Source organism: Anser brachyrhynchus, assembly GCF_964034855.1.
Source record: "Anser brachyrhynchus genome assembly, chromosome: 9".
In the NCBI taxonomy this organism is placed as follows: domain Eukaryota; kingdom Metazoa; phylum Chordata; class Aves; order Anseriformes; family Anatidae; genus Anser; species Anser brachyrhynchus.
Window position 1 is genome coordinate 150,486 of NC_137703.1, and position 19,030 is coordinate 169,515.

General features: G+C 39.5%; 1 protein-coding gene across 4 annotated transcripts; it reads left to right on the forward strand.

Moving 5' to 3' along the window:
• The first annotated feature begins 214 nt into the window (after positions 1-214).
• Positions 215-19,023, forward strand: HPS3 (HPS3 biogenesis of lysosomal organelles complex 2 subunit 1). 4 transcript variants are annotated; one of them, XM_080604637.1, is made up of 17 exons: positions 218-601; positions 1,397-1,888; positions 2,811-2,997; positions 4,341-4,426; positions 5,606-5,798; positions 6,030-6,111; positions 7,288-7,442; positions 8,596-8,704; positions 8,897-9,078; positions 9,419-9,596; positions 10,175-10,405; positions 12,238-12,423; positions 13,779-13,967; positions 14,560-14,667; positions 15,025-15,231; positions 16,462-16,552; positions 17,773-19,023. In XM_080604637.1, the coding sequence occupies exons 1-17, from the start codon at positions 379-381 to the stop codon at positions 17,898-17,900; spliced, it is 3,027 nt and encodes a 1,008-aa protein (XP_080460763.1). In that variant the 5' UTR covers positions 218-378; the 3' UTR covers positions 17,901-19,023. The 4 variants fall into 4 exon arrangements, with proteins under 4 accessions (XP_080460764.1, XP_080460765.1, XP_080460766.1 ...); XM_080604638.1 differs by lacking the exon at positions 10,175-10,405 and having other exon boundaries at positions 215-601; XM_080604639.1 differs by lacking the exon at positions 1,397-1,888 and having other exon boundaries at positions 217-601.
• Positions 19,024-19,030: the final 7 nt, after the last annotated feature.

The following is a 19,030-nucleotide window of genomic DNA, read 5'->3' on the forward strand; positions in this document are numbered from 1 at the left end:
CACAAGTTAAGAAGTTCTAAAGAAAGAACTGCTGTATTTAAAACCAAAGGTGTTTTTGCATCTAGGACGCTGGAAGGTCCCAGATCCCAGCAGCCCAACTCGCTAGGCACGCTACTGCTAGCGGCACCTGCTCCAACTCAGCGCTGGCTCACCGCTGATTGCTCGGCGCTCCGCGGCAACTTATATTCGAACCGAGCAACGCGTAACGGCGGAAACGTGCCCAGGTCTATTCCAAGCTTTGTGATTCTATGACTGGCGCGCGGGAATCCCCCCCCGCCGCCCCGCCCCGCGCCCGCTGCGGAACCGGGGGCGGAGGCGGAAGCCGCGGGGCGCCGGGAGCTGTGGCCGCTGCTGTAGCGGGGGGCAGCTCGGGGGACAATGGTGCAGCTTTACAACCTGCACCCGTTCGGGTCGCAGCGAGTAGTGCCCTGCGGGCAGGAGCCGGCGCACTTCTGCTGCGGGCCCGATGTGCTGTTCGTGGCCGGTGCGGCGGCCAGCTGCAGGGTGGAGGTGTTCGCCGTGCGCCACGAGGGCCGCTGCGAACCCCTAGGCTCCTTCGCCACGCTGGGATCCGTGCTGCACATGGCGCACAGCCGAGCAGGTCGGTGCCGGCCGCCGCTGGGCCCGGGGAGGCTGAGGCGTGTGCGGGCCGGGCGCGGGGCGGTGCAAACGGGCACTGCTGGGCTGGGGTGAGCGGCGAGCGGAGGCCGTGGGGCTCCGCCGGGGCGGGCGGCCTGTGCCGGGTGCGGGAGCGTGTCGTGGCCCCGCGGCAGGGCAGCGTGGCGGTTCCTGCCCGCCCGGCGCGGCCGCTGGTGGCGGGTTCAGGCGCCTCTCGGCGGAGCCGGGCGGCTGCCGCGGGCGAGCTCGCGAAGCGGCGGCTGAGGCGCGGAGGGGCAGAGAAGCGAGAGTGACGGCGGCACCGTGCAGCCGTACGGCGCCTTTTTGTCGTCTTCCTCCGCTCTGGCGGGACTCTGCGCTCCCGCCCTTGGCCACTGTGATTTCAGAGCGCGGGGTGGGGGTTTGCGTCTCTTCTCCCCAGCCGATTCCACAGATGTTAATGAGCCTTTGACTTTTTGTTAATGGGTATTTGGGGGTGAAAATACCTTGTCTGCGAGCGCTGCCCTTAAAGTGGGTTCATTTTTGAGCCGTATCTGGCCCTAGACCTGTATGTTAGTTCACTTTCTTTAATGGTATGTGAAGTGTGCTTCACCTACCAAAGAAACTTGCACTCTGGATTTCGTTAAAGAAACATTGGTGAAAACTCCTTTCAAATTTTGTGTGAGAGTTGAGAATTTAAGATATTCTTTGAAATGTACTTTGTTGGAATAGCAGGTAAACAGCTCGAAAACCGTCATCTATTCTGTATTGAATTTTAGTACTGCTGCTTTATTTTAAGGAGACTATTTGTTGACAATTGAGGAGAAAAGCAAAGCAACTTTCCTAAGAGCATATATGAACTGGAGATGCATGTCTGCAGGGAGTTCTCGTGTTTGTGTCCGGATGGTTGGTCACAAGATGGAAGAGTCATACAGTGAAACCTTAAAAGAACAGATGTCAGTTGTGGAAATGCCACTTTCAGATCCTCCGCTGTGTGTTTCATGTTGTCCTGTAAATGGAGATCTTCTTGTGGGCTGCAAAAATAAACTAGTCATGTTCTGTTTGAAATACCTGGTCATAAACCAGAATTTGACTGTATTAGACTTCGAACGCACCTTAATTTTACACATTGATGACTTCATTCCTACTGAAGTTGCATTCTGTGCCAGACACATAGCCATAACAACAGAATTGGATGTTCTGATCCTGAAACTGGAACTGATCCAAAGTGCAGACAGTACAGAGCAATATGCACATCGAGTTAGTACACTAGAAGAGCCTGGAAATGGAAGTAAGTAGAGATATTTATTTTTTTCTGCCTCTGAGAATCTGTTAAGTGATTGCTATTACTCTTAAAGGAGGTTCTAACAAGGTAATTGCCCTTCAGAAAGTATTTTAGGATAATTTTTGGGCCGTCAGTTGAAAGTTATAGTGCATGAAAAGTTCTGCTATGTGTAGTTGGAGGTAACACTTAAATATGCTGTTGTTCTGTGGACACTTTCAGGATGGTGCAGCCACAGAATTAGGTATCTGTTTAGGGGTACCACCACTGGCCAAATCAAAGTGGTAGAAAGTCAGTGTGTTGTGTTCAGAAAAATTCTTCCATCAGCGTCACTGCCCAGATAAGCAGGTCTCTTCTAAGGGACAAGGAAGAGGCTGAAGGAAAGAATCATCTCATGAACCTCGAAATGATAGAATGTCTCGAGTTGGAAGGGACCCACAGGGATCACTGAGTCCCAACTCCTGGATCTGCACAGGACTACCTGAAAATCAGACCTTGTGTCTGAGAGCGTTGTCCAAATCCTTGGGACCTGCTACAACAGTTCCGTGTGGTTGTTGCGCTGCGGGCCGCAGAGCTGAACGTGGTGCTCCAGGTGGGGGCTCAACGAGGGGGAGAATCACCTCTCTCGACCTGCTGGCTGCACTTCTGATGCAGCCCTGCATACAGTTGGCTTTTCGGGCTGCAAGCACACACTGCCAGCTCTTTCATTGCCAGTTCTTTCAGAAATATTGACTCTGAAGGAATGAGACAGGTGAGGCCTAGATGAAAGATCTTTTTTGTCTCCTAGCAGAGCTCTTCTAAAAATCTCGTGGTTTGAAGAAGCCATTGCTAATTAGGTAGCCGTAGTTGGAATGTTTAGTTGATATTGTGCCAGCATTTTGTTGTTACTAAATGGAATGGTTTGAATAATTAATGCATTTCCGTTGTTAAGGTGTAAAAGGTGAAGACCTTTCAACACATGCTTTGCAGCTTGAATTAGATGAGTTCATCATATGTCAGAAACCAGTGGAACTGCTTGGGGAAGAAAGTAAGCTATGTGAGATACCCATCACACTGGAATCCACAGAGTTAGCTACAGAAGACACAAAGCACTTTCAAGTGCGGTATCTCCTTTTCAGGTATTACAAATGCATTTTCCCCTGTGTGGGTTAACTGTTACGTTAATAATTCCAAGAAGCAAATATAAGCTCGTATCTTGATGAAAAAAAAATACCCTGGTATTTTGACTTCTGAGCTTCTTATACACTGTTTCCTCAGCAGACCGAGAACACTGTGATGCCAAAGATGCCATTTTTGGCCTTGTGAATCCTAAGCTTTATTTAACTTTGAGAATGTGGCTAGTTATTACAATTAAAATGGAATTTATCTTTGATGGTTCTGCAGTACTGGTGATGTGTAATGTCTGCTTTCATCATACAGCCTTGTATGCTGTGAAGACATGCATCAGAGCTTCTCTTGTGATGTATCAGAAGAGATGTTTTTTTCTAAGCATACAGTAGCATTTAGGTTGAAAAGGATCTCCTGAGGTCATCCAGTCCAGCATCCTACTCCCAACCAGAATCAGCTGGAGTAGCTTTTCCAGGACCTAGTCTAGTTAGGTTTTGAGTAGCTCCTGAGATGGGGGAGACTCCACAACCTCTCTGGGCAGCCTGTTACGGTGTCTGACCGCTCAGGTTTTTGTACTTTCATTCTGAACTGGCCAAAGTAAGTTTTACACGTCTCATTCTGAAGCAGCTTGTGTCAAACTCTGTTATGGTTTAGAGAAGCCTACTATAAAGTATAGCTCACAAGACTAATCATCAGTCCTGGCTGTGTGACCTTGATCAAGGTACTGCCTTCTGTGCGTCTATTTTGCAGGTTTCATCAACTCCAGCTACAGTGATGCTTCAATACCTTTAATATTTACATATATATGTATATATATATAAAATCTCCCTTTGTGCCGCTGGCAAAGGGGAGTTTACCAAGTATCTTAAGCACTAAGAAGCTACACCTTTTATTTTTTTAGTAATCAAAACCATTACACTTCTATCTAAAACTGAGTAAGAACTGATATCTCAGTCCAGCTGTGAATTTTGAAGCAAGGCAAGAAAAAGGATGACTCATAAAAAGAAAGAAAAGTAGGATTGAGGATGAATTTTGTTCAGTTAAATAAAAAGGAAGAAAGAAAGATTAAATCAAGGTTCAAATCAATTGCAGCACGTCTTCAGTGATCCCAGACTTTGGCACGTGACTTGTAGACAAGCAAAGAAAGAATTTTTGGTTGCAGGAACTTGTTGTTTCTAGCTGTGCTACGTTCTTCTTAGCATTGCTAAGCTAATCGCATTAGTAGTATGAAGGCAAAATAGTTGAGTATTAAAACACCAACTATGGCTGTTAGAACTATTGCTCTTTCCTTGCCCGAGGTGAATGGTAATAGTTTCTCACTGATGTCCCATGTTGGTTTGGATATTTCCTCTAGGCATTTTGCACCTGACCAGTCGCCTTTTGGGTTTTGTGAAGAGATGAAGTTGCACTCTGTTCAGCTGCTTCCTATATACCAGAAAGGTAGATGCATATGCGTGGATGCATTATGTTGTATGTCACAGGAGCCCTGGGAAAGGAAGGAACGTCTCAGTATAATCTCTTCTGTACACTGTTCCTGTATGATTTGTATTAAAATTAGGGTATTTCCTCCCTTTTTAGTGATTTAAACTGAGCTTCGTTTAACAGAAATGTCTTTCTCTAAGTTCTGTGTAAACTTTGAACGAAAATACCAATTCACAGCACCATAAGAGTAAGTCTGTTCAAAGACAGCTCTTATCAGTTCTCTATTGACAAACTTTACATCACAAAACAGTCACTTTTTACGTTGCATAAATAAAATTGTCTTCAGTGTCACTGTAACATTCTAGTCTGTCTCTGAGAGTCAACACTGGAAATCAGAGTAGTAAACCTTAATAATATTAAGGTACAGGTTACCTTTATGCCAGACTTTATTTAAAATGACAAGGGATGAAAGCAAATTTCAGGGATTCACCAATAAACACTAGCTCAAGCTTCAACGTAACCAGGGGAAAAATTAATCCTTTGTTATGTCACCTTTACTGACTGCTCACCCAGTTTGTGGTTGTCTGTTCTGTTCATTAGCTAAGTCTCATTTAAGTCGCAGCTGACTCAAGAGAACGAGCTACTTGCTGTTCAATTCCATCTAACTTATTTTCTCTTGCGGTTTACAGACCTTGACAGGCGGGTCTGTAGAATCTGAACACACCCTTTACCTGCCAAAGTGGCTTTATAAATAATTCTGCCATTCTCTGACTGTCTTTCATTTAAGTGAGGATCTGCATTTTGGTGCAGTTCGTCTGCAGCTCTCGATGAGCATTCATTCCAGGTCACAAGGAGTTGTCTAAGACCAGACTGATCATTCGAGCTATGTGTGTTTAGTTGTGATGAATCTGCCAGGACTCCCACATACTGTTGGGTCTGTGGAAATTCTTCGCTTGGTGATTCATCCACGCTTTTGTTAGAAATGCCTTGAAATGTGAACGTGGCATACAAATTGATGTGTTACCAACCGGTATGCTGTTCTTCATGTAGTTCTCTTTCTCTTCAGTGGCTGCTAACAAAATCAGTTGGAACTTGCTCAGGTCTGAGAGTAGCTTTTAGGCATCGGGCTTACAAAGGAATTGCAAGGTTTTGATTTACGAGATGTGTATAAAATGCCTTTCTTGTTGTTACATCTAGGAAGTTCTGTGACAGCCCATGAGGAAACTGAGACCAAGAGAGAACTACTCAGTCTCTTTTGCTTTTTCTCTTTGCCTCATGTTGGATATCTCTACTCTGTTGGGAAGTTAGTAGAACTGATTTCTACTTACCAGTATTCAGAGAAGTCAGAGCAGGCAGTTCTCTCTCCACAATTCCTGCACGTCATTACAAGGTACTATATTTATGATTTTGCTGATTGTATTACTACCTTTCTCTTTGTGCTTTATTTTTTCCTGAAGCATTCTGGGCAAGCTTATCTTATGGTGCAGAATGTCCTCCTGCCTAGGCCTCAAAGCCCATTTCTGCACAGGGAGAAAGATCTGATTCTCTTTAGTCTTGGCTTTTGGATTATTGCAGGTCTTCATTTTCTTTGTCATCAGTGTTGTGTCTTCTTTCCCTCTAGTGAGAACCTGCAGTGTTTCACAGTGCGGTGCAGTGCAGCAGCAGCTCGCGATGAGGATCCATACATTGATACGACTGCAAAGGTGCACATCTCATTATTTTGCTAAAAGAATTGGAGTAGCAGTGTGACACTTTGTTCCCCTGTGTTTCCTTCTGAAATCATGTTAGTTTCTATTGGCTGTGACCAAAAAAAGAATCAAAAATTAATATTTTATTTCAATCTATGTCATATTCTGGAAGTCTGCACATGTATCACTGACACAATCTATTATTGTTGTTTAAGATTCTAGATAATTAATAGAATGTTTTCAAAAACATCAAAAACTATGATATCACAAGTTTTCACCTAAATTCCATGCTATTCTGAACGGAGGGCGCAGTTTTCCCATATTACAGCTGATGGTGCTTGTAAAGCTTAACTGTCTTGAAACCTAAACTTTGGTTCTTTGTTTGTGAGGTGTGCATGTAATAGTAAGCTGCAGACACTCGTGTGTGTCCATATTGCAGCCTGTCCTCCCATAGGCCACCGTCCCTTAAGGGCGCCCCTACTCTAGTGTGGGTCACCGATGGACCGCAGTTGTGCAGGGGTGCCTCTCCCTGGTGTGGGTTTCCCACAAGCTGCAGTCCTTTAGTGGAGTTCCTTCTCCTTTGTGGAGTTTGACATGTACTTGTTTTTCCTGCCATTTCTGACATCAATTTCAGAGGTGGCTGGTTCTGGTTATGACAGGCCCAGGGCAGTTCATAGCCTCCAGGTCATCACTGCAGCCCTCTGCCTCCTTACCAAAGATTGAGGTTTCTTCAAAAAGTAGGGCACACATAATACATGATGCTGTGTTGCCTTGCTTCATTGTGTATACTAATTTGTAAATGTGGTATTTTATCTTCTTAGAGTTACAAGGGTAGAATGTTTCTGGGCAAATGAGGTTGCATTTTTCCATTTTTAGTCCAGCCTAGAGAAAATGGTGTGTTTTGGCTGAAAGATGCATGTTGAACAAATCAAGGATGTAATACTGGATAGGCAACATAACAATAAATATTGCAAGCAAATATAATATTTCTATCTGTATTTTTTTTATAAAACGTAAGCAACTGAAATCAGGACTTTTGCAAACACATCAGGCAGTCTTACATCTCAGCCAAATTAAAACTATTTGGGATTATCTTTTCCACGTTAGGTAACATGTTTCCTTTTTGATTTAAAGACTCACTCAAAGCACACACTAACTGAAATTACAAAACACACTTGCTTTTCTTTATAGGCTTGTCCACCTGTTGCTCTGGATGTCTGCACATTACGAATGCAGCTTTTTATAGGACCAAGAGCTATCTGTCATTTCAAAAACCATATAATTCTTCTGACTAAGGCTAACACAGAAGATATTACTGGAAGACGAAAGCCTACAAGAAGGATGCTGTAAGAATTTGCATCTTTTGGGGAGATGGGATTTAGAGCTCTGTGTACAGTGCTGAATTTTCAGGTGTTGGAGTCGGAGAGGATCCTCTGTGGAAAGATTGTTAGGACATAATTCCCTAGCTGATCGATGAGAACAGAAATCAAGCATTGATTTTTGAATTCTACTCTATTAAATGACATGGAAGAAATGGAAAGTTGAACTTTTACAAAATAAGTTACCCGAGATTGTCAAAGCCAACTGTCGTATGTAATGTTAAAATAACATTATGAAGAACGTATCTGCTACTGAGAGGAAAAAAATACTTACCCTGGCAAAAAATATGTAGGAGTTATGGACCTGCAGGCTAACAAAATGTGTTGTAGCAAAAAATGAAAAATTCTTAGAACCTTTAACTAAATGCAAGACAGTTGTGAACATTGCTATATTAATGACAAAAGAAGCACTGGACTTTGGCCCGAGATAGTGTTGTTGTATGTATGTAGTCAAAGTTTTTCACCAAGAGCATGGTCAGGTGCTGGAACAGGCCTCTCAGAGGGTCATGGCACCAAGCCTATCAGAGTTCAAGAAACATTTGGACAATGCTCTTAGACACTTGGTCTGATTTTTTGTGTGGTCCTTTGGGGACCCAGGAGTTGGACTCGATGATCCTAGTGGGATCCATCTCAGATATTCTATGATTAGTAAAGAAATGGAACAGGAAGACACTTTTCCTACAGTGTTTTAATGTTAGGGAATTGAAGACCTAGCCAATATATTAAAAGTGAAAGTGTTCAAGTACTTTTTTTACACCTTGTCTTGACAAATGTGTGAATTGAGCTGCAGGGGTAAAAGTGCAGTAAATCTTTATGGAAAGTAACTGAACATCTTAACTAATTTGAATTACTCACCTTCATGTATGTACATGATACTTCCTGGTGTTAAATCCAGGAGAAGATGTAGTTGATGGTTTCTAACAATGATGTTTCTGGTGTATGAGCATGCCTATCTATTACTAGCCATTACAACTTAAATTCACAACTTAACTCTCAAACGTCTACTAGTCTGCAAACATACCTGTTTATGCATTTAAACTGTAAGGTTTTTGTTTGTTTGTTTTTGGCTACAGAATGTTTATTTGGACATTGGCAACTTAACTCTTTTCCTTTTCTCTAGTTCCAGAAAGGCTAATAGCATCAAATCCAGAACAGATTCCGAGTCAGCGCCTGGTTGGAATTTATATATTATAAACACTGTTTCAACCATCCAGCTGTACAGAGAAATGGTATTTCCAACTCCTGCTTTTGTTTATTGACTAAAAATAGGTACTGTTAATCTCTGGTGCTGAATATACTGTAATATGTTTCTTATGAATAGCTCATAATTCTATTTCAAATACCTGCTGCTTTCTCTAGAATTGTTTCTGTATATTCTTTATTTTTACCAGCATCCGAAGTGTATCGTGTATCTGTTCTAGGTAGATTATAGTAGAACTTACGAAAATGCAAAAACTGAGAGTTGCATCCACCTTCTAAGTGAGGCTCACTTACTAGTCAGAGCAGCTATAATGGACCCTGGTTTCCTTAAATCAGATGATAAAGAAGAACTTCTAAGAGCGTTCAGAGAAAGTTGTGCCTTTTTAGGAGACTGCTACAGCAGGTATGTTTTAGATGTCAAAGTGGTACAGATGTGCTTTTGTTTCCAATAATGTAACCTTAAAATGAAAATCCATTATTCCTTGCTATTTTACTTTGGCATGGCATGTATATTTCAAATACTTACATTCTACCAGAACAGCTTAATCTGGTCCTCTGATAAGTGCCTGGTTGTTTTGGTTGTCAGTTTAACACAAAATACAACGTTACCTTGAGTCTTAGCTATGTATTTGCAGATAGTGGTGTGTTTGCAACCTGGATGTGTTATTTTAGTTCTTAGAAACAGTGGTGTCAAATGTGTTGCTTTTAATTGTTCGTTTTCCTTCCCATTTTGTTGCTTTCAGGTTTGACACAAAGGATTACCACCTTGCTTTGCCATACTATAGAATGGCGGGTTTATCCATGACTGAAGTTTTAGAGCGACTAGTTTCAGAAGGTGATGAAATACAGACATATGAAAGAGGTTTTATATTTTATTTAACTCACTCTCTTAATGAAGACATAAATGAAGAATTAAGCAAGGTAGAAACAAGTATTTTTTACTTAATCTGATGATTTAATTACAATTTTAAGAACTGTGCATCACATATTAATTAAAATTTCTTTTGAAATGCTGAACTGTTTATTTAGTTTTACAAATATTCTTCTTCATACTTTTTTTATTTACCCATTTTTGACAAAAGAGCATGCATATAACAGCTGCGATGCTTTGGGCTGCTTTCAGGCAACTTATGGATTTGGTTGTCACAAGGCGTATGGATAATGATGGTTCCCACTTGCGCACAGAGATCCTTTTGTGCTAGAAAAGTTCTGTCTTAGATCTCTTTCATTTTCCGTTTCTGCAACAATGCAAACCGGTTTTTGAACCTTGCCATATTGCACAGATTGGTAAAACTGATTCAGTGTGGTAGAGAGTTCTCTTAGCTTTTCAGAATATGTGCTGAATCATTCCTGGTTAGAGTACCTTTACTTTCACTAGTAGGGATTTGGTAGCTAAGCTGTACTTGTCTATTCAAAAGAAGAAAAGAAGTGCTTCTTATGCCAGAAAAGATTACGTATCTGGAAATGTTAAAACTGTCAAATGGGTTTTATTTTAATAGGAATCAGCAAATAAAGTTCTTCAGATATTCAGTGTTGCTGATCCCATGCAGCTGCCTCATATCCTCTGCAGTCCCTGCATGAGAAATGTATGTCCTTTGACAGCTGTGAAGTATCTTCATAAAGTAGAAAACAATATGCCGTCAGTGGTCCTCACACTTACTAAGGCTTTCATGGCTCTGAAAATGGGAGACCTGATGATGTATGAGCATGAGATGGGCTCCCATAAGGAGGTAAAGTATGCTGAAAGCATGAACTGTTCACTTTTTGCAAAGCTCAAGTCAGTAAGTTTGGCTAGTGGTTCTGTTCTACAGTAAAACATCCTTTCAGTTGCTCCTCTTCCTCCTGGTATGCTTTATAGGCTCCACTGAATGTCTGCAATAACAGTAAGATCCAGGACTAGTGTATGCTGGGATGTTCTGTCTTTGCAAAGCCTTATCAATAAACAAATGTTTTAAAGGCTTTATTTTATTTTAAAGTAAATGCAGTTTACTGGTGCGTAACAGGCTCTACAGAGCCTGTGCTCTTCACCAATATGGCAGGGTTGCATAGTAGCATTTTTCCACCTCTCCAACTCTCCACCTGTAATTAATACATGATTAACATGCAGCGTGCCCATGAAAACTTAACCATCTGTATATAAACAGCCCTTATAAAATTGCTTTTGTAGCAGAATGTCCATGGTGCATACAAGCCAAAGTTTCTGTATACAATCTCCTTATACGATTTGCCATCTTCTGTAGAATCAAACTACTTAACCCTTACTAAGACTAGATCAGAACCTACTTCAGTGCTGTTCAGAATAAGAATTCCACGTCAGTGGCAAAAAAATGTTATCTGATCATTCTCTGCCATAGGTGTTCACATGTGGATTTAGACTGAGACCAGTCTGTAAATTACTTCTTGTTAAGATTCTTCAGGAGTGTTGAAAAAGGAATGTTCGAAGATTACGGAGCTTGAAATCTGAAATCTTTCTGAGTGTGAGCTGTTGGAGGTCTAAAAGGTTTTTAAAACAAACTGATAGATAGTCCAAACTTTGATACCAAGCTTCAGCATGAAAAGTCTTTGGAGAGCTTTCAAGAGTTACCAGGTTTTGAATTGCAAGTTGGGAACTGTGGGTAGCTGTTTCAATTATGGTATTTAGGACCACCTGCTTTCTAACCATTTGCAACAAGATCAGGTGAAACTGTGATATTACAAACAAGCTAAGAAATACACATTCACAGAATCACAGAATGGTAGAGGTCAGAAGGAACCTCTGGAGATCATCTGGTCCAAATATTCACCACCACCAGTCCATTGCATATAAGTCATTTAGAGGTTAGGGATTTGATTGTGTGTGGGTTTTTTTTCCCTCCTATTTTTAATTGATCTATTACAAAAATGCTTTACTGCATCTCACCTTTAAAAAGTATTTCAGTGCAAAGTCTTAAAAATAATGCTTCTAGAAAGATAAAGGAAAAATAGTTTCTACACATAGGGGTTGAGAAATGTAAACTTTCTTCTTAGGTCTGCCTTATATTTCTTGTGTAATTCATTTAATATGCTCAGGCATCAGTTCCCAGGTGTTTTTAAAATGGAAATAATATTTTGTTATATTACCTTCAAAAGCACTGAAATGCCCAGAAACTACTTAGAGTTGCATATTGTGCAGCATGTTTTGGTCATTGTTTCAGGGGTATTTTCAATATAAAAATCATATTTCAGCAAAGTAGTTAATTGAAATTTCAGCCAGTGATTTTTCAGAACACCCCGTGTGTTTAGTGACTGTGATTCCATAGTAAAATCTTTCTTATATGTACAGTAATTCCAGATTTCAACAGCACATTTTTTCCAGTGTTCAGGCAATTGTCATGGTGCTCAGGAGTACCGATCCAGCACACAGTTTGGACCTGGATCTCTGGAGAGCTACTCTATAAACTGTCGAAAGCTTTTATTTCCTTCCCCTTACTTTTCTTTATTTCATCTATATAAACTTGACTACCTGAGAAAATACTGAGTTTGCAGAGTTGAATTGTACATGAGTTGAGTTCTTTACCTGATTTATATCTGACTATGTTTGTAGACGGTACTGGCCTCTGGCTTCACTGAGCAACCAAAACTCCTGAGACAGTATAAAGAAGGAATCGTTATTCCAACTGAATTTGCTGTTCACCTGAAGGAGATGCAGCCTGGATTATTGGTGGCTGCCATTGTGGCTTTACATGAGAACAGTAAAATTGAACTGGAAGAAGCAGATGTGTTTTTCAAGGTTGGCCTGTGATAATTTTTTCCTTTTTTTTTCTTTTTTTTTCTTCATGTACTGATGTTATGAGTAAGCAAAGTGGTCTCAGTTGCTACTTCAGTCATATTTCAGCATTGTTTTTTTTTGAAAGAGAGAGATGAATGTTGGATATGTTCCAGTTTTGATAGATGACTACAGAATCAGAATCTGGAATTTCTGGAAAGAAATACTGGTCAAATCAAGTAAAAAAAAAAATCCATTAACACTTGAATGGAAAATACCCCAGTCTGAGGGATCTTTCAGAGGCTTCCTAATAGTTTGGCTTCCTAAGACTATTGAAACTTAACAGAATTTGGATAAATCACTTCCATAGGCTCCTTTTGATGAGACATATTTCTAAAGAATGAGAATATTAAATACACATTATATATTAAATGCTTTAAATATGAAGGTATATAATGCTCTGATCATCTGTATACATTTCTGAAAGAAGAGTAGGTCTCTGCAGTTTATGGAAAGAAAAATAGAATTATAGAATGGCTGGGGTTGGAAGGGACTTTAATGATAATCTAGTTCCAACCCCCCTGCTGTGGGCAGGGGTGTCACTAACTAGATCAGGGTGCCAAGGGCTCCATCCAACCTCGATTCGATCAGTTGGTTCAATTCAATACATTGAATTGTTTTTCTAGTCACTGACGTTTTCTTTGTTTGGGCTGGGAATAGACAAAAGTTTTTTTTTTCTACAATCAGTAATGTCGTTTGGATTAAAACCACATATACTTCAATATTGGTATGTCGTGGTCTTGCATCTGTTACTGTGAAAGACCTGTATCAGAAATACCAAATCATGAAACTTGAAATAGAACAAATAAGTTGCTTCAAAGTCACGTGTAAACTGAGTAACAATTCTTTTCCCTGCTCGACACTCCAGGCCTTAAAGCCCAGAAACATCTCCCTTGTGGGACCTACCATTATACCCAACTGAGCTGCACGGCATTTTGTTATCATTGGCCTTTGATTACATTAAGATTCTTTTTTAGAAGACGTCTGTTAGGCTGTTGGTGTATATAAAAGCCTCCAAAGTAACAGTCAGTAAATCCTTGCTGACAATGCGCTGACATTTCTGGCAGTGGAATAAATCTTCAAGAAGTAATCAAATCTATATGTTAGAATTGGTTACTTTAAAATCATTCCATGAACTTTATACTTTGCCAAGCACTGTATTATGTAGAATCGCATCTATCACCTCAAGACAAAAAGAGAACCAACATCCTGCCACTAGTAGAAGTGAAAAAACGTTCCTTTTGTTTGTTCTAACTTCTGCTACTAATAATTGCCACATTCTATACTAACTTGCTGTCTTCTAATGTTTTTGTTCTTAGATATTGTGTAATAACAGTGAAAACGCTGTTCCTCAGCTCTTGGTAGATTTCTGGGAAGCTCTCCTTGTAGTATGCTCTCAGGAAGATGTACTTCAGGAGCTCTTACTGAGGGTTACTTCTCAGTATGTTTGGAGAATATCAAAGAAGCAACTTCCTGAGACTAAGCCATTGAAAACAACAGAGGATCTGGTAAGCGTACTACTCAGAAGTTTTATGTCTGTATTGTCTATCCAATTATTTCGTATTTTAATTCTGGACAGTTTATCACTTAAAAGAAGCAAGACTGAAAGTAAATGATGTAGTGTGCACTTACCAGGCAGATGGTTCTGGGGAATGCTATTCTTTAGGAGCATTTGCAAATACGATCAGCAGGAATCTCAGCTCTGGGCAGAAATAAGGGCTAAAATGAAACAATGAGAGTTTGTCAGGTGGAGTGTTTTATTATTTTTTTCCCTTAATGAAAAATTTACAAAGCTGACTAAATGAGAAAACATAGGAATGATGGATTGTAAAGTATTCTGAACAGGGAGTCTAAAATACAGAATTGAATAGAAGTTTCCAGTTTATTTGTTACTCAATTATATGAACCAGAAGAAAGAACAGTTGCTATTCCAAATATACTATTTAAGAACAAAATTTTCTTCACTTGTGAGGGGGGTGTGGTGTGGGTATGTTCACAAGGAACTGTCACTAACAGAAATACTTCTTTTACTACAATTTCTGTCTCTCTATCTCGCTTGCTCTCCATCTCTCTTGTTCTCTCTCTCTCTCTCTCTCTCAGATAAACTCCTGTAATCGTTTTGGGTTCATTTTCCCATGGGTTACTTTCATAATGTCAACGGGATCTCCACCTGATAAAGATTACCCTGAAGATATTTCAAAGCTACAGGTATGAAACCCTTAAACTTTGCTGTTTGCAACTTAGATCCATTCTGCAAATGTTCATGCCTGTAGAGCTTTCTCTAGCAGCCTCCTCTCCTCCTTCCCTGCCCAATCCCCGAATTATCCAAGTTGAACTAAAAGACCCACTGAGATCATTGAAGAAAAAAATACCAAAATGACACATCAGTAACTGTGATACTTGCTTTTTAGTTAACTCTAAACTTAATCAGTTTTCAGTAACATTTAATAAAATAATTTCAAATGTACTATGATAAGTACAGGCCTTTTGTTCTAAGCTTATGGTTAGCATTGCTTTGCAAAGTTTGATTTAAATTCAAACAAAACGTTTTCTTTCTGTCTCTAGTCTCTTTTATGTAGTCAGTCGATCAATATAACTGCAGCTCTGCCTATCTTGGAACCTCTGATAGAGGCTGGCAATGTCGGCCTCACCATCCATGTTCTCTGCAGTACCCATCTGGGCAAGTATGAGGATTCCATTGACCAGCTTCTCAAAAGGTGTCCTGCTGCAGCTGTGTTATATGCTCAGCACGAGCTGAAGGATGATAGTCGGGTGAGCTACTTTGGTTAAACTCATTCAGATTCTTTTTTCCCTCTAACTAAAATGTTATTGTATACGGATGGACTCTGGATGGATCAAATAGCCAATATTTCAGACAAAGTAAATTGCTTAGCTTGCTTTGAACCACATGCCTGGCCTTTAAATTCCATAACTCAGACCCACTAATTTTAATGAAATGTTTTCCCCTGTTTCTTCTGTGACTCCCTGTACTCATTCTAGTAAGTTTAAAGTATAATCTTTTCAGAGGGCAGAGGACCTCAGAAAACAGAGTAATTTTTTTCCATTATAAGTGGAAAACTGTCTAGTTTCTCACTAATCCGTGTTCTAATTTGTTTGGTATTATTGTATAACGTGTCATATTTTAGTAATAAGCTAGGAGAAGATCCTTCAAATAGTATCACGTTTAAGTATGTTCTTGTGTTTTTAGTGACACCTTACATCAAAATGGTACTGGTACAGTAGTGAAAAATTTCACATTCTTTGTCCCATTTTTCACATAGGCCTCCATGCAGTTTTAACTGATGTAACTGATTCTATTCCAGTGTTTGGGGAGTACAGGATTTTACTTCCATTGCCTATCACAGCTACTTAATTGTCTGCATTTTTGTTGGCCAAACTCAGCAAAGGTGATTATCTACCAGATGGAAATACTATTGCTGCATTCAGGACCAAATTTGTGCTTTATGTTCAGATCTAAAAATGGTTTCTTTGATAATTTTCATGTTGGTTATAGAGTTGTGAGGGTACAATAATGAATCGGAACACAAGTGGTAGAAAAGGGTTACCATGTTTAAAAAAGGAAAGAAAGAAATCTCTTCCCCCTCTTTTCACTCTTATTGACAAAATGACAGTAAATAGCTCGCTACTTTAGCTGTTGGAAGCAGATTAGGTCAGGACACAGCAGTGTTCTTACAATAATTTTATCCACCACTTTGCATGGAGCTGTTTGGATGGGAAAAAGTCTTCTTACAAACACTTTATCTGTACAGACACTAGGGGGCACTGTTTAACTCTGTCAAGTATGAAAAGGTCACACAAAATTTGAAATACATCAGCAAAAACATTGCATTTCAAATCATTATATAAATTAATTACTGATTCCATCGTAACCTATCTGCATATACATCTGATCTTAGTTCAGTGTATTTTTAGCAGGTCTTTCATACTCTTAACTGCAGTCATTGTTAATTTACACTTTTGCTGTGGGTTTTTATGAATTAGGCTGTATGGTGGAACAAACTGCTTCCAGAACTTTGCAAGAGAACCAGACTTACTGAAAATGACTATCCTGTTCTTATTTCATCACTAAAAGGTAAATCAATTGATTATAACCTAACTACAGAAGCCTTTGTATAGCATCTGACATTCTAAATATTGTTCAGCCTTAGAGAATACTGATGTGATATTTTCAAAGAAAGGGGAATAAGTTTCTATGTTTAAAGCTAAGAAAACTCAGCAGGCTTTCTCGTAATCAGAGCAGCATTCTGCAACATACAGTGTTGCCTCATATAAAAAGGATGGCATTCATTTTATATTGAAAACAATTGCATTGTTGGAATCATTGCTTCTGTATTGGTCAAGAATAGATACCATTTAAAGAACTCAGTTTCCCTAAAAGATAGGGATTGTTTGCTTTTTTTCTGGGCTAAGTGACTATATGGTTCTAAGCAATGACAGCTAACAGGCTACTGTTGATAACCCAGTGGGCATTTAAGTGTATACTCATGATTAGGTTACAGACTGTAAAAACTACAATGTGTTACTGATAGTTGGTCACATTAAGCAGAAGGAAACATTTGGCAGAGTGGTGGTAGGGTTACAACGCTTTGGTTAGTGGAAATAAAGAAGTAAAGAAACCAACGCTAGTAGCTGATGTAGTCCTGTTGTTATATGTTTGTAGGAAGCCAATAATACTGCATAGCTAAGCAACGTGCGTTTGTTTTTGACAGAATAAGAAGACTGAATAAAATAAATGTATTAAAACAAAACAATGTGCTCCCTGGGGCCAGAACAACAGCATCACTGAGTTGTGTGGTGCAGCACTGGTTGCCGTGCTGCATTATAAAGTTCTAGTTTGAAGAGCTAGCATGTTTGTTTGTGGTTTTTTTTGTACTTGTTTTCATGTGATAACTGTGCTATAATAAGCACTTCAGAACGTGTTTAACAGCCTCTTCTTAGAGGCTCATTGAAAAACATCCGTTTTAACATATAGTGCTGTATTAGAGTACTGGTAGAGTTCCAGGGCTGCTTTTTCATTTGCTATGAAACATGTGGAGTACTACATTAGACTTCCGTAAACATTACTGCCACATGTAGACCTGATGAATTAAGATAAAGGTTTGGTTTTAATCTAAGACATCATTTTCCCGTAGCTGTATTTGCTCTCTAATGGGTGTGTCTCCGATTTTTATTTCAGTTACAATATTTACGTCACTTGATGACCTCAATTAGTAATGACCTTGTTAATATTTTTTTGTTTCTTTGTTCTAACCAAAATACCCTAAACATGATTTTCTCCTCTGCTTTGGGCAGAAACTTTATCAGTTGTTGCAATGGAATTGGAACTAAGGGATTTCCTTAGTCTTCTACCAGAGGATGGAACTGCAGCATTTTTCCTGCCACATCTTCTTCACTGCAGCCAGAGGAAACTGCTGACCTAGACACAATGAATGTCTACTATTCATTCAAATACCATGGATGAATGTGCTGGAATAACAAAAAAAAATTAAAAAGAGAAATACATAAAAACCACTGTGAGTCCCCCTACATATAAATCACCTTATTTCTGAGCTAAAACCTTATGACAGTTATTGAATGACAACTTATTTGAGGCAGAGCATCTCCTTTGAAGTTAACACTATTGCACTTTGTCAGTAAACCAGAACTGAGTAATTGGTCGCCAGGTTAAAAACATAGCTATTAAACTACTAGGCATAGGTGTCACTCATCCTGTAAATAAGGATGAACTTATGGCCAAAGCAGCTGAAAAATATGGACTGTGCAGTACAATTGTACATACAATAGTCACTGAAAGTAAAACAGGGAGTTAGTTTTAATTATATGCTAGCTACTTGGATCACTGACCTAGAGAGGAATTTACGCTTAGTCATGTATTTAATTGTGTAAGTAAAAGTAAGTAAGTACTTTACTCTTGTAAGTGGAATTGGATTTTGCAAAATAGACATTCCCTTGAATTCCATCTGGAAAGTCCAGTCCGCTGCTCTGTCATCTTATATACATACCCCTGCAAGTGTTACAGTGAAACTGTTTTCATTTAGCAATTTACAGGAAAAGGCTGTAAATTAAAGATACAAAAATGTTCTTAAGGGGAATGGAAGATACATACTACTGCTTGCTTGCTGTTTTTGTATGCTTTCTTCTGTTGTACTTGAATAGTACTTGCAAGTATTTGAAGTATCACTAGGTCACAGATGTAGCTGAAATATGTTTCTTCCAGGTCTTCTGATAAGTGTCTCGTATGCGTGCATTTATGTACTGATTTGTCTTCCTTTTGGGCAGATGGCATCCTTCTGCTCTTTCAGCTCAAATTTATTCCTAGTAAACTATCACAATGTTTATGACTGTCTTATAAATAATGTTCTTTGAGAGTCTACTACAAATAAAACAATGATTCTCTGATCCTGTAAACAGCTAAAGACCTAATTAGTTGACATAGGCTCTCAACTCCAATTTCACTAAACCTGTAACGTTACTTAAACTGGTAAAGGGCAATTAGAAGAGATCATCTACATTCTAAATAAAAACATCCAAGACAAAACAAAAGAGAGTA

Coding starts and splice junctions, on each gene's coding strand:
- HPS3 (XM_080604637.1), top strand. CDS start 379: ATGGTGCAGCTTTACAACCTGCACCCGTTCGGGTCGCAGCGAGTAGTG. Junction 1,889..2,810: donor AGAAGAGCCTGGAAATGGAA/GTAAGTAGAGAT, acceptor TCCGTTGTTAAG/GTGTAAAAGGTGAAGACCTT. Junction 14,668..15,024: donor AAGATATTTCAAAGCTACAG/GTATGAAACCCT, acceptor TTCTGTCTCTAG/TCTCTTTTATGTAGTCAGTC.